We start from the raw sequence: 13,557 nt of genomic DNA, 5'->3' as shown, positions 1-13,557 counted from the left end.
CATAAAAACAATCTAAATAAAATAAAATATAGCTCTGTGTGCGTGTGTGTATACCTGTGCATGCAGGTATGTATGTATGTTTTTGTGTATTTTAAAGGTCTCAAGGAGGTACAACCAAAGGCCTGTGGCATCTGCTTCTGCGAGCTGGTATCTGCTAGTATTTTTTTATACATACTGATAAGTTTCCTAAATTTTCTTAAATGAACATACGTACATCACTTTTATACTCATAGGAGAAACAACATATTTTTCTTTTAATTAAAGAATTATGTGAAAAGTAGTCTGATCTTTGATATATAGAAGCATTTTTTCTAGCCATAAAAACAATGCAAGCAATTTCAAATAATAGGTAAGTTTGATTTTCAGAGAAAATTTCTTTGAATACCAATAAACATTAGTAATAGGCTAAAAAGCTATTATGAACATTTTCTACAAATATACAAATCTGGATATATTGTTTTGAAAGCACATGTGATCTATCTCATTTTGTTTTAAAAATATATAAATTTTATAATGAGAAACTACTAGAAAATACTCTACTGCTGGCAGTGCTTCTGCCTGGACATTGGAGGTGCTTTTAAATATATTTCTTGCACTTTCTGCACTTTTCAAACTTTATATACTAAGAGTTGGCATGTATTTTACAATCACAGGATACACACTTATCATAAAGAGTAGGGACTGAGCACCTGGCCTGCTGTCCCTGCCAGGGCCTGGCACTGATTGACAACCTGCTCATGGGGAGGTCCCAGGAAGGCGCATGCAGAGCTAATTCTCTATCACTGATTGAAAAAACTCTTATTCAGGGAGTTGTCTAGAAAGTCTAGTAGATGTATTTTAGGTAGCTTCATTCCCCTGGTGAGAGGCCAAACAGATTTCCCTTGTCTGATTCTGCTAACGAGAGTGACCCACTCAGAAAACTAAGAATGTAAAAATAATGTTTAACATTTTAATTTAATAAGTCTGTGTGTGATGGATATAAAAATTATTTTATAAGTTATTGCAAGTTGATAGTGCATGAAGTTCAATATTATTCAAAAGGATTGAAACATGGATGTGCATATCTGTATTCACACACGTGGAGTATGATAAATCTTCAATAGCAAATGAAATAAACAATGTCCCCTCCTGGGTTGTGGCAGCTACTGTAAGCATAACCCCAAGCTTCTGAGCAGAGGAAACTTGCACTAGGGAGTGTGGGAAGATGAAGAGCCTGCTGTCCCAGGGCAGAGAGCACAGGCATGCCACGTAGGACAAAGCCAGGCCCAGGTCAGGTGAGGGGCTCTCAGGGTCTGCATTCATTGGCCTTGTTGACCACATCACCACTATGTATTGGCCTTATCCAAGATAGTATTTTTTGAGGTGGAGAAGTAAAGAAGTTCAACTGCCTGGCAACCTCGTTTCTTTTCTGCTGAGACCATCACCAAGAGTATAATTACTTCAAAACAGAAATTGCATTGGTGGGTTCTGTAGTAGGAATGAAGTTGAATCAGCTTTGCCTATCCTTCCCCTGCAGAAGCTCTTTTAAATTCTAATTACCCCAGACTTCTAGTTGGCACTGCAGAACTCTGAATCCACTCTGCTGTAGGAGGTGAGTTAATAAGACACTTGGTCTCCCAAATCTGGAGAAATTTGGAGTCAAGGCTGTCTTCCTCGTGACATCAGATCTTTGCTATGGCCTGTTTAGTTTTAGGTAAAAACAGTGATATTTGCTCTTCCCTTATTGAAATCTGTCAAGAATCAGTTGGACCATATTTGTATGTATGTTTTTAATGGTACATGGGACTTGTTTGAATCAGGAATGGTAAGACCAGCAGATAAGGAAAGGACTGTCATGAAGAAAGAAGTTGAGCCTCATTGGTCCCTAGAAATAGAAGGCACGCTATGCCATGCACAACTGCACAGGGAAGCACCAGGGTTGGTTAGGAGACAGAGGAGGCTAGGTATGAGATTGATTGTCGTTTCCATGGGAAGAAACGGGTGAGACAAGGTCAGCAGGCTTAGGGTGGGCTGATTTGGATCGTCTAGCAGGTTCTGGAACAGAGGGGCTGTCCCTGATCATCTGGTACCTAGCCCTGGGTGAGTAGGGGTTGGAGTTGGCATAGTATGAGGACCTATAGCAGAGGGGTGGGGTGGGGGCTCTGATTGGTGGGTTTGCATGTGAAAGGTACTCTGGTGCATTGTTTATCCTATCTCTAGGAATAGGCTGACACTAGGAGGGCAGACTTCCAGGATCAGCAAGGCCCAGATGTCAAAGCATAACCATAACACAGAAAATGTAAAACATGGTTAACGAAGTGTGGACTATTTAAGGACTCTCCATTCTGTTCCTTTGACCAGTTTGTTTATTTTTATGACTAGCTTTATCTTGAAGTAAGACAGTATAAGTTCTTTTACGTTGTTCTCTATTTGAAAGTTGTTTTGGCTGTTTTATTCTCTTTGTATTTCCATGTAGATTTTAGAATCAGCTTAGCCTGCTCTGATTTTGATGGATATTTTATTGAATTGATAGATGAACTTGGTGTGGTTGGCATCTTGTATAATGGAAGTTCTGAGAGGGGACATCCTGGCTTTGTTCCTGATTTTGGGGGGCAAGCACTCAGTCTCTTACCCTTATGTGAAAGTGCTCTTATAGTCAGAGTTTGCTGAGAATTTTTTCATGATTGATAATGAATTTTGTCAAATGCCTTTTCTGCATCTATTGAGATAATCATATAGTTTTGCTTTTCTTTTTTTGTTTTTCTTTTTTAGTCAGTTTATATGGTCCATCCACATAAAAATCAATTACATTGATTAAAAAAAAAAACACCCACCATGAAACCAATTGCATCTCCAGTTGAAATACGCTTTGTCATGAATTTTTATATTGTAGGATTTCATATGCTAAGATTTAATAATTTTAACATCTATACGAGGAATATTGATGTGTTAACTTGTGTCTTTTTGTGGTTTTGGTGTCAGATTAATGCTGCATCATAGAATGAGTTGGGAAGTGTTCTCTTATTTTCAGTTTTCAGAATGAGTTAGTAAGGAATTGGTATTATTTTTTCCTTGAATATTTGATAAAATTCACTATTGAAACCATGTGGTTGGCTTTTTGTTGTTGTTGTTGTGGGAAGGTTTTTAGCTTGAATTCAATTTCTTGAATACATATAGATTTATCTAATTCTTCTTGAATGAGTTTTTATAGCTTGATTCTTCTAATTTTTTCATCTAAGTTATTAAATTTATTGGCATGCAATAGTTTGTAATATTTCCTTGTTATATTTTAATATTTATTTGTTATTGAAGTAAAATTTACGTAAGATGCAATTAATCATTTTAACATGTACAATTCAGTGGCATTCAGTGCATTCAATATTGTGTAACCACCACCAGTTTCAGAATTTTTTAACTTGTCCATCACACCAAAGAATCCATTATGTAGTCACTCCGTTTCTCCCTTTCCCCATCCTCTGGACACCAATAATCTGCTTTTTATCTCTGTGGATTTATGAATTTTGGATGTTTCATATAAATGGAATCATACAATATGGTGACCTTTTGTGTCTGGCTTCTTTCACATATCACGTTTTTTAAGGTTTATCTGAGTTGTAGTGTGTATCAGTACTTTATTCCTTTTTATGGCTGCAGAATGTTCCATTTTATGGATATACTAGTGGCCCAGTGCATGAAATTCGTGCATGGGGGGTGAGGGTGGGGGTGGGGGTGGGGGGGAGGGGTGTCCCTCAGCCGGGCCTGCACCTTCTCCAATCTGGGACCCCTCAGGGGATAACCGCCAGTCAGACATCCCTCTCACAATCCAGAAATGCTGGCTCCTAACCGCTTGCCTGCCTGCCTGCCTGATTGCCCCTAACTTCTTCTGCCTGCCAGCCTGATTGTCCCTAACTGCTCCCCTGCTGGCTTGATTGCCCCTAACCACCTCTGCCTCGCCGGGCATCCAGGACCTAGGATTCCCTCCTCCAGGCGACCACAGGAACCCGGGATCTGGGCTTCCCTCCCTCTGGTCAGCCATAGGCGCCAGGCTGGCTGCAGCCACAGGGGATGGTGGTCAGGTGGCTTCGCCTAGGCTGCCGCTGCAAGTGCTGGCGCCCGGGACTGCTGGGTGGGCGACTTCTCCATCTCCCAGGCCACAGCCAGCCGCAGGTACTGGTGCCTGGGACTGCAGGGTGAGTGGCTTCTCTGTCTACCAGGCTGTAGCCAGCCGCAGGTGCTGAAACCTGGACCGCAGGTGGGCGGTTTCTCCGTCTTCCCTGGGATGCAGTGTGGGCAACTTCTCCGGCTGGCTGTGGCCTGGGATCATGGGGCAGGCGGCTTCTTTGTCCCTCCGGGCGGCACCCAGCCTTAGGCACTGGGGCCCGGTTTCTCCGTCTCCCTGAGGACGTGGGGCAGGCGGACGTGAGGCTTCTGCTGCTGTCTGCGGCCTGGGATCACAGGGCAGGCAGCTTCTTCGTCTCCCGGGCCGCAACCCGGTTTCTCTGTCTCCCCCAGGACGTGGGTCAGGCAGACGTGAGGCTTCTGCTGCTGGCTGTGGCCTGGGATCACGGGGCAGGCGGCTTCTTCGTCTCCCCGGCTGCAGCCAGCCTCAGGCGCTGGCACCTGACTTTTCCAACCCCCACAGGCGAGAGTGGGGGGGAAGGGTTGGAAGCTGCCGCCATGTTTTCAGGTTAATTTGTATACTCACTCTGATTGGCTGGTAGCGTAGTGGAGGGATGGTAATTTCCAGGTTTCTCTTTTATTAGTGTAGATCACTGTTACAGAATTTACCAGGCGACCGAAAAATACGCAGGAGTACCGGAGGCACAGGAAAAACCCATTTATTTTCAGATGTTTCACATGTACTAGTACAGGACTCAGGGGAGGCTGTTTCTTTCCAAATCCCGAACAAGCCAATATGGAGGAAGCTTTACCTTTATACCCTTTGGTGTCTTTCTCCCCCAAATATGGGATGGAACTTCCAGACCTTTTGTGGGATTTGCAAAAAGCCCCGTGTGTTGGGGTGGGGGCGGTGAGACCACATCTAAAGGCCTGGCCTGGAGCCAGTGCTGATAACTCCGTCTAGGGGTTGTGTATTGTTCGGTGTTTATGGCCTCTCTAAAATGGGAGTAGCACTTAGGTAAACAGATCTTGCAGGACCAGGTAATTAAAGAAGGGGCAGTGCCTAGATAGACTATAGGCTAACAAGAATGTGCATTAGGTTATTGGCACAGATTCAGATTGCTAGCCCCCCAAAAATGTCTCATTTTCCCCATCATCACAATTTACTTATTAATTTATCCGTTGATGGACATTTAGTTTGTTTCTACATTTTGGCTATTGTGAATAGTGTTCCTATGAACAACTATCTGTTTGATTCACTGCCTTCATTTATTTTGGATATATACCTGGACATTGTTAGGCAGTTCCTAGTTTAGTACACCAGTTTTGTCTGGTGTTAATGTGGCCCTTCTGCAGAGGCGACACTCTTCCAAGAGCTCAGCCCTGTGGCTCCTGTGCCATAAAGGTTCCCTTGTCTGGTTGTTGGGAGTGAACATATTTATAGAGCTGTGGGAGCTACAATGCCTGTTGTCATGCTTTTTTCTGTTGGCTCTTTCTGGTTGCAGGTAGGTTACTCACTCACATGTGCGAATTGGTGTCCAGGTGAAGACTGAAGTGAACACCTCTCCCTGCCCTGCCGCGCCCCCCCCCCCCCCCCCCGTAACACTTCTCTGTGTGGCCCTCTCCTTTCTGGTACTCAGTCCTGCTCATTTTAGCCTCTGTGAATCACAACCTTGTTTCTCCCTCTCAGGACTTCCTTTACTTTACCTGCTGCCCCCCCCCTCCCCCCGCATTGTGGCCTGGAAACTCTCACCACACTTCAGACTGGGCAATCAGGATGCATCACTTAGTTCTTTCCCTCAGGGATCATTTTCCTATGATGCCTGTTGTCCCATGTCTGAACTCCCTGTCTCAGGTCTTTTATCTGTTTTTTGTTTTGTTTTCAAAATTTTGAAGTGGGATAGTTGATTCCTTTTCTTCTGTCATGGATAGAAGTGGATATCCTCCTTTGACAGTTTCTGACACCCCCATCCTCTTCAGTCCTCTCTGGACTGAGGTCTTTGGGCTGCCTAAAGGAGTCTCTGGTGTTGTTGTTTACCTGTCGTTGAAGTTTGCACAGGTAGGTCTCCTTCGTCCGGTTAGGGTTTAGGGAAATCTGGGCCTCTGAGCATTCATTTATCGGTATCTTTTAAGTTCCAGACTCAGTTTCCAGGGGTGGGCAAACTTTTTGACTCGAGGGCCACAATGGGTTCTTAAACTGGACCGGAGGGCCGGAACAAAAGCATGGATGGAGTGTTTGTGTGAACTAATATAAATTCAAAGTAATTTATATTACTTAATTGAATTACTTTGAATTTATATTATGGAGCGGAGGGGAGAGCAAGAGAACCGGATAGAACAGCCAGATCCGGCCCGCGGGCCGTAGTTTGCCCACGGCTGGTTTAGACTCTAACCACTTTTTATAGAATTCTTTCTCTGGAAAACTGCCTTGACTTTTCAAATAACTGATTTATGATTATGTTTTAAAAATAAATTACTTTGGTTTGATGAAGTTTGATGTCTAAGGTAACAGCATTCTTTGTATTATTTTCTACATGTGATTTACAATTATAATAATTTTTTAACCTGTTTACAGGGTTATCTACAAGAGAGACGGTCTTCACGTGGTTCCATGTAAGTAGTGCTTCTTACAATGCCTTTATAGAGATTGTCTTTAAATTGAGTGATTCTTTCTACGTCAGTTGATTTTTAAAATCTTGCTTACATATGAAGCCACGTGTCTTGCTGCCCTTCATTGTGGCCTGGTTTTATGTCACATGAGGGACCTGTTATTTGTTAGGGTGCAACAACAGAGCCAGTGATATGCACAATTTCCCTTCTAGCTTTTGCAGAACCAGTGTTAAAAAAGAAGCAGTTTTTTCCTTTTATATTAACCTTTCTTCTCCAAAGTTAACCTGATCAAACTGTCTAGCACTGGACCTCATGGAGAGTTGTTAGTGTGCCCTGCCCAGACACATGCCTTTGCCCTATGCTCCAGCAGTGCCCATCAACCGGGCAGTGATGAGTTTGTGCTATGGCCATGATGGCATGTCTAGGTCTTGTGGATACCTCTTTGTGGCTGTGACTCCAGTTTGCAAAAATACCTTGAAATTATTCCTTTTCAGTTTATCCTTAAGAGATCTGTTTTTCTAAAATTTATAATAATATTTTCTAAAAATTTTCAGCAGTCTTTCATGGAATACAAACGTAGTCATAAGAGCAGCTAATATTTATGAAGTGCCTGGTTTGTGTCAGCTATGCTGGTCTGAATACTTTGCTCAGTCCACATAGGACTCCATAGAGGTAGGCACTGTTCCACCCACTTCCAAGGCTCAGGAAGGTGATGTCACTGTGGTGGTCAGTGGTGAGATTGGGATTTGAGCCGAGGCCTTTAGACTTCACAAGCACGAGTCTTCTTCACAGGGGTAAGATAAGTGGAAGCTGCTTTGATGATGTGAGGTGGGCTCCGAACTCAGTGTTTGCCCTTCCCATCAAGTGGTTTCGATGGCAGCCCCAGGTGGCCACCATGGAGTGCTGAACTCAGCCATTCTGGTGGGAGGGTGATATAGACACAGCCCACTGACCTTCCAAGGACTGTTGCCTGCAGCAGGGCAGTGACTTCATCAGCAGCCCCTTGGGAGATGGTGGCGAGGAGTTGGGGGCACATGCACATAGGTATTTAGGGCTGGTGTTAACTGAATCCAGACCAACATTTGAAGAGGAGAGTTTTTACTTAACAAATTATTTGAACAAAGACCTTGTTTGTTCTTTCCTTTATTCAGCAAGTATTTATGGAATGCCTGTGATGTGCCAGGTACTCTTCTGGAATGCCTTTAGCTTATATTCTTGTGTGGGTCATGAAACATAAATCTTATAAGTAACAGTGTATCAGGTGGTAATGCTGCTGTGGAGGAAAAAAAGAAGAGGGAGGGCCTTAGGAGTGCTGGATGCAGTTTTGAATGGGCAGTCAGTGCAAGCCCTGAGAAGGGGGCATCTGAGCAGAGCCATGAAGGAGGTGCAGGAGTGAGCCCTTTGGATGTTGAAGAGTGAAGGGCTCCAGGCCAAGGGAAGCTGGAGCAGAGGCTCTGGGCGATGTGTCTGGCCAGTGTGGCTGGAGCCAAATGGAGTGGAGGAGCAGAAGCAGGAGATGAAGTCAGTGGGCAGTAGGGACACATATCAAGGGCCTAGAGCAGGGGTGGGCAAACTTTTTGACTCGAGGGCCACAATGGGTTCTTAAACTGGACCGGAGGGCCGGAACAAAAGCATGGATGGAGTGTTTGTGTGAACTAATATAAATTCAAAGTAAAGGAGCGGAGGGGAGAGCAAGAGAACCGGATAGAACAGCCGGATCCTAGAACAGCCGGATCCGGCCCGCGGGCCGTAGTTTGCCCAAGGCTGCCCTAGAGGGTCATCCTGAGGCTACTCTTGCTCCAAGAGGAATGGGGGCTGAATGTGGGGGTAGGGAGCCAGGGAGTCTTTTTTCAGACTAAAGCTGTTACATAGAGGACATCCAAATTCCTTCTGGCTTGGGACCAATGTTATAATTGTGCAAATCTGAATCTAATTCTCACAGAAACCCCAAGGGAAAGACCCCTGGAACTCAGGCATATAAACAACATTCTATATGGGCTGGGCCTCTTTCCCCTTAGACTTTGGTGTTGTCCAAATTCCTCCACCTGAGTTCGGACTGGATACAGCGCTGAAGATGAATCAGCATGCCAGGGTAGGCTAGGCTGGCTGAATTACCCATCCTGTCTGTGGTGTTCTGCATCAGAAGAGAGGCAGAGACAAACAATGCGTTTGAACCATCAAGACTGTGGTTCCGGAGGGTTGCAATGGGGACTCTGGGAATTCCCTGATGCTTGGTTAAGTGAAGGCAGCCAGCTTTTTATAGGACACCTGTGGCCTTTTCTGCAGGTTTGGAGGGGGCTATTAGGAGCACTTAGCTGGCTGGAACAGAAATGGCTCTGCTTCCCTTGGCAATCTTGGTTGAGTCCTGCAGTGTCTTCCGGTGGGATTCCTGGGGGTGGGATGAGCCAGTACAGAGCTCATCTGCAGTGGGTGATGCCCAAGGGAACTGGTGGCTTTGGAAGAACTTGAGTTTCCATTTGCACGTCTCTGAGAACTTTCCACACTTTCTTTGAGGTGAAGGGCATCTGAATATAGTGAAGCTGCAGACGGACTTCTGGCCTGTGCTTAGACAAAGCAAGGCTCCCGCAGCTGGCTGGGGGCAGAGCCCTTTCTGGGCCCAGCTCAGGGCTGGGCCTTAGACTACATTTAGAGCAGGAAATTAAGAGATAACGATAATGAGAATTTGTTGAAAAATTTATTTACTTTGAAGTCTTTTAGTCTTTGTAATATTGAATTGGTTATTTGCTTTTCACAGTTTTTTCCCCCTGCATTGTATTAAGATAACAGCTTTCTCTATAGAATTGGAAATTTTGGAACATTTGAAAAAAAGAACTTTAAAACTCACCAAAATGAGTACAGACAGGAGAACTGTGCCATTGAGCTTGCTGACTGGGACTCCTCCCTCAGAGGACCCTTCCTGCTGTGTCCTCCTTGGTGACCCTGCTGCCCCTAACCAGCAGTTCACAGGGCCGCTCTGCGATCATTTTCTCACATATACCCCTGGCTCCTTTTTGTGTTTGAGTGTGTCTGCTGGGCACAAAAACTGCGTGTTATTTTGGGGAGACCATGCAGCCCTGCAGACTGGCCAAGGGCCTTGGCACAGCATCCATCCTTGCCCTGACCCTGGCCACACCTCTCCAATGGATTTGCTTTTTTTTTTTTTTTTTTTTTTATCTGAGACCATGATTGTACATCTGATCTTCCTTTCTCAGATTTCAGTCTCAACTGGTACTGTGCCTCTTTCCCATCTGGAATGCTGCCAACCCTCTCTGCCCAGTGTTCCCTGTGTCCTAGGGCAGGCCCCCTCTCCTTTACTTAGGGACTTGCTGCTACCTAAGTTGTGCCACCTCTCTCCTGGGCTTCAGTTTCTTCTCACTGACAGATCACCTCTGTTAGCATCCAAAATGACTTGATAGCCCCCATCTTAAAATAAAAAATTTCCTTCCTTGCTTTTCAGCCAAAATAGGAGATTAATTTTGCAGTGACCTCTGTTTCTTTTAAAAACTCACTAAAAGCCCTAACCTGTTTGGCTCAGTGGATAGAGCGTCGGCCTGTGGACTCAAGGGTCCCAGGTTCAATTCCGGTCAAGTGCATGTACCTTGGTTGCGGGCACATCCCCAGTAGGGAGTGTGCAAGAGGCAGCTGAATCGATGTTTCTCTCTCGTCGATGTTTCTAACTCTCTATCCCTCTCCTTTCCTCTCTGTAAAAAATCAATAAAATATATTTTTTTAAAAAAAAACCTCACTAAAAGGGCACAAGCTACCAAGAGATTAAGAGAGAAGGTGACAGAATTTGGGAATTTGGGAGACAGACGGACAAGCAGAGGGACCTAGCAGATCTGAAAAATAGAAAGCTAAGAGGCGTGTGTGTGTGTGTGTGTGTGTGTGTGTGTGTGTGTGTGTGTTTGGGGTGGGGGCTGGGAGTTGAATGTACTGCATTGCAACAGTTGTCCCCTCCCCGACCCCCCATCCCCAAGTATCAGGAATGACATCCTATATAATAAAAGGCTAATATGCAAATTGACCAAACAGCAGAACTAACGGTCGCTATGATGTGCACTGACCACCAGGGCACAGACGCTCAATGCAGGAGCTACCCCCTGGTGGTCAGTGCACTCCCACAGGGGGAGCGCCACTCAACCAGAAGCCCTGAGCTGGGCTCACAGCTGATGAGTGCAGTGGTGGTGGCGGGAGCCTCTCCCACCTCCACGGCCGCACTAAGGATGTCCTACTGACAGCTTAGGAGTGGGCTTAGGCCATCAGTTGGACATCACCCAAGGGCTCCCGGACTGCGAGAGGGCGCAGGCCAGGCTGAGGAACCGCACCCCCCCCGAGTGCACGAATTTCATGCACTGGGCCTCTAGTTACCATATAACTCTGAAAATGGGGCTAGGGGTGGGATGGGGGCAGCAATAAATATAGGGCTGAAATAGGAAATTGGTATAAAGCTTGTTTAAGAATCAGTCAGACTCTCAGCCCCCTCCCCCATCTAGCCTGACAATTCCTTCCCCACCCTGGCTGAAGACTCTAGTTTCTTCCCCTGGGGCGTGGGCCGAAGTCTTTAGGCATAGTAGAGGGGACTCTTCTAAACAGAAAGTGGAGCCAGCCCCTGCTCTGTTGGCCCAAGAACTTTGGAAATCTGAGATGGACTATTGGATGTGAGTGAGTGGAGCAGGCAGGGTGAGGCCTAGGAGCAGGAAGATGGTGGCTACAGGAGAGGATCACAGGCTGTTCCTTGCTGTGTTTGAGTAATCCCTGGCTGAGAGTTTGAAGATAAATTGGCATGAGTACCAGGACACTCAGCAAGCCCTTATTAACTCCAGGACGCCCCTACATAGTACAAGAAGGGGGATGCAGCAGGAGGAGGAATAAGGTTCCAGAGCTCCCACGTGCATGTCTTAACAGTGTCCTGAGAGTGGGTAATACAGACTGATGGTCAGACCTGAGCAGATGGAGGTGCATGGGTGGCTCTGAAGGTTAATTCTCATTTCATAGTAGGAGGTTAGTGGATGACACAGACTGTAAAGTCAAGAAGAGTGAACTGAACCTGGGAATTAGAAATGTGAAGAGAAATACCAAAAGAAGAGAAAAGAACCAAGAGAGATGCTTGTGGGAAGGGACAGTTTTCATCATAAGCTTTATGGAATTCTTTGACTTTAATTATGTTCATTTGTAATTTTGTTAAAAATAAAATTGAAAGGTTATATAGCAAATAACTGTTTCACAAAATAATAGTTATGAAAGCAGGGTCTCTCTGTACCCTCCTGTCTGTGTTCTTGCCAGGGCCAAGCTGGACTGTGTGGCCATCTGGTCCTTGCCAGCAGGGCTTTGTCTGTAACACTGGATTGGTTCACATGGCCTCTGCCTCCTGAATCTGGTGAAAAAATCTTTCTTCTGGGGCTTGAGCTCTGCAGCTTTAGACCCATAGAGCAAACCCTTCCCACAATGCCATACTCTCCTGGTCCCATGTTTGTTTGTGCCCTTCACCCCCATGCTTGTGTGAGCTGCTCTTTCCTGATGCTCAGTGAGGACCCTGCTCTTGGTTGGTGCTTGGGGGTCTACTGGGCCCATGGCACAGCTGCAGATGTTTTGGTCTGTTTCACCGAAGACTTAACATCAGGGATTAAGGTGCATACGTCTTTCTGTGCCCTGCTGTTAACCAGAATGGAATACTGCAAAATGTTCCATGTCACCCAGTTTGAAAAATCTCACTTAAAGGTTGCATAGTTTCCACTCTATGGATGTTAGGTATTTATTTAATCATTTACTTTTTGTTTAATAAATTTGGGTTTTCTCAGCTCTGTTACTAACAACATTTAGTGGAGAGGTGAGAATTGGCTTCCCCTCTTCGTGAGGCAGTATGCAGTATTCATCCATATAGAATTCCTGGGTTAAAGAACATAGATAATTTAAGACGTATAATGTGTAACTGCCAAATTGACCTCAAGGTGACTAAATGAGAGCAACACACAGTGACTGTTATTGTATGCCCAAGAACACAGGTGTACAACGGATCCAGCTATTCCACTATAGTTATTTAGTCTTTTCTTTGTTTTTTAAAAAAATCTTTATTGTTGAAAGTGTTATAGATGTTCCCCATTCTTCCTGCCATTGCCCTCCTCTACCCAGTTCCAGTCCTGCCCCAGGACTGTGTCCATAGGTAATGTATATATGCATATAAGATCTTTGGTTAATCTCTTCCCACCCTCCTACCCGCTTCCCTCTGAAATTTATTAAGCTGTTCCATGTTTCCAGTTTATTTTGTTTATTAGATTTCTTGTTCGTTTATTTTGATTTTTAGATTTGCAACTGTTGATAGATATGTATATATTGCCATTTTATTGTTCATATTTTTTATCTTTCTTTTTCTTCTTCCTCTTTTTAAAGAATACCGTTGAACATTTCATGTAATACTGGTTTGGTGGTGATGAACTCCTTTAGCTTTTTCTTGTCTGTGAAGCTCTGTATCTGACCTTCAATTGTAAATGATAGCTTTGAATATTCTTTGCCATTCCCGTCTGGCCTGCAAAGTTTCTGTTGAGAAATCAGCTGATAGTCATTGGGTGCTCCCTTGTAGGTAACTAACTGTTTTTCTCTTGCTGATTTTAAGGTTCTCTCTTTGTCTTTAACCCTTGGCATTTTAATTATGATGTGTCTTGGTGTGGGCTTCTTTGGGTTCTTCTTGTTTGGGACTCTGCAATTTCTGGACTTGTATGTCTGTTTCTTTCACCAGGTGGGATAAATTTTCTGTCATATTTTTTCAAATAGGTTTTCAATATCTTGCTTTCTCTCTTCTCCTTCTGGCACCCCCATAATGCAATGTTGGTACGCTTGAATTTGTCCCAGAGG

General features: G+C 44.6%; 1 protein-coding gene across 32 annotated transcripts in view; it reads left to right on the top strand.

The window, feature by feature from the left end:
* Positions 1-13,557, top strand: part of PCBP3 (poly(rC) binding protein 3) — a 216,993-nt gene that overhangs the window by 50,578 nt on the left and 152,858 nt on the right. For 26 of the 32 annotated variants that reach the window (XM_080658000.1, XM_080657997.1, XM_080657999.1 and 23 more), the window contains exon 2: positions 6,674-6,711. The exons of the other annotated variants lie outside the window; for them this stretch is intronic. Coding sequence is in view for 1 of the 26 variants with exons in the window: in XM_080658007.1 (XP_080514133.1) it covers positions 6,674-6,711 (38 nt within the window). In the remaining 25 variants the exon portion in view is untranslated. The remainder of the gene's footprint in view (positions 1-6,673; positions 6,712-13,557) is intronic. 32 annotated transcript variants of the gene reach the window in all.

This window comes from Plecotus auritus (genome assembly GCF_963455305.1).
Source record: "Plecotus auritus genome assembly, chromosome: 2".
NCBI classification, from domain to species: domain Eukaryota; kingdom Metazoa; phylum Chordata; class Mammalia; order Chiroptera; family Vespertilionidae; genus Plecotus; species Plecotus auritus.
Note: the sequence above shows the minus strand (reverse complement) of the source record. Positions and strands in the feature narration are given on the sequence as shown.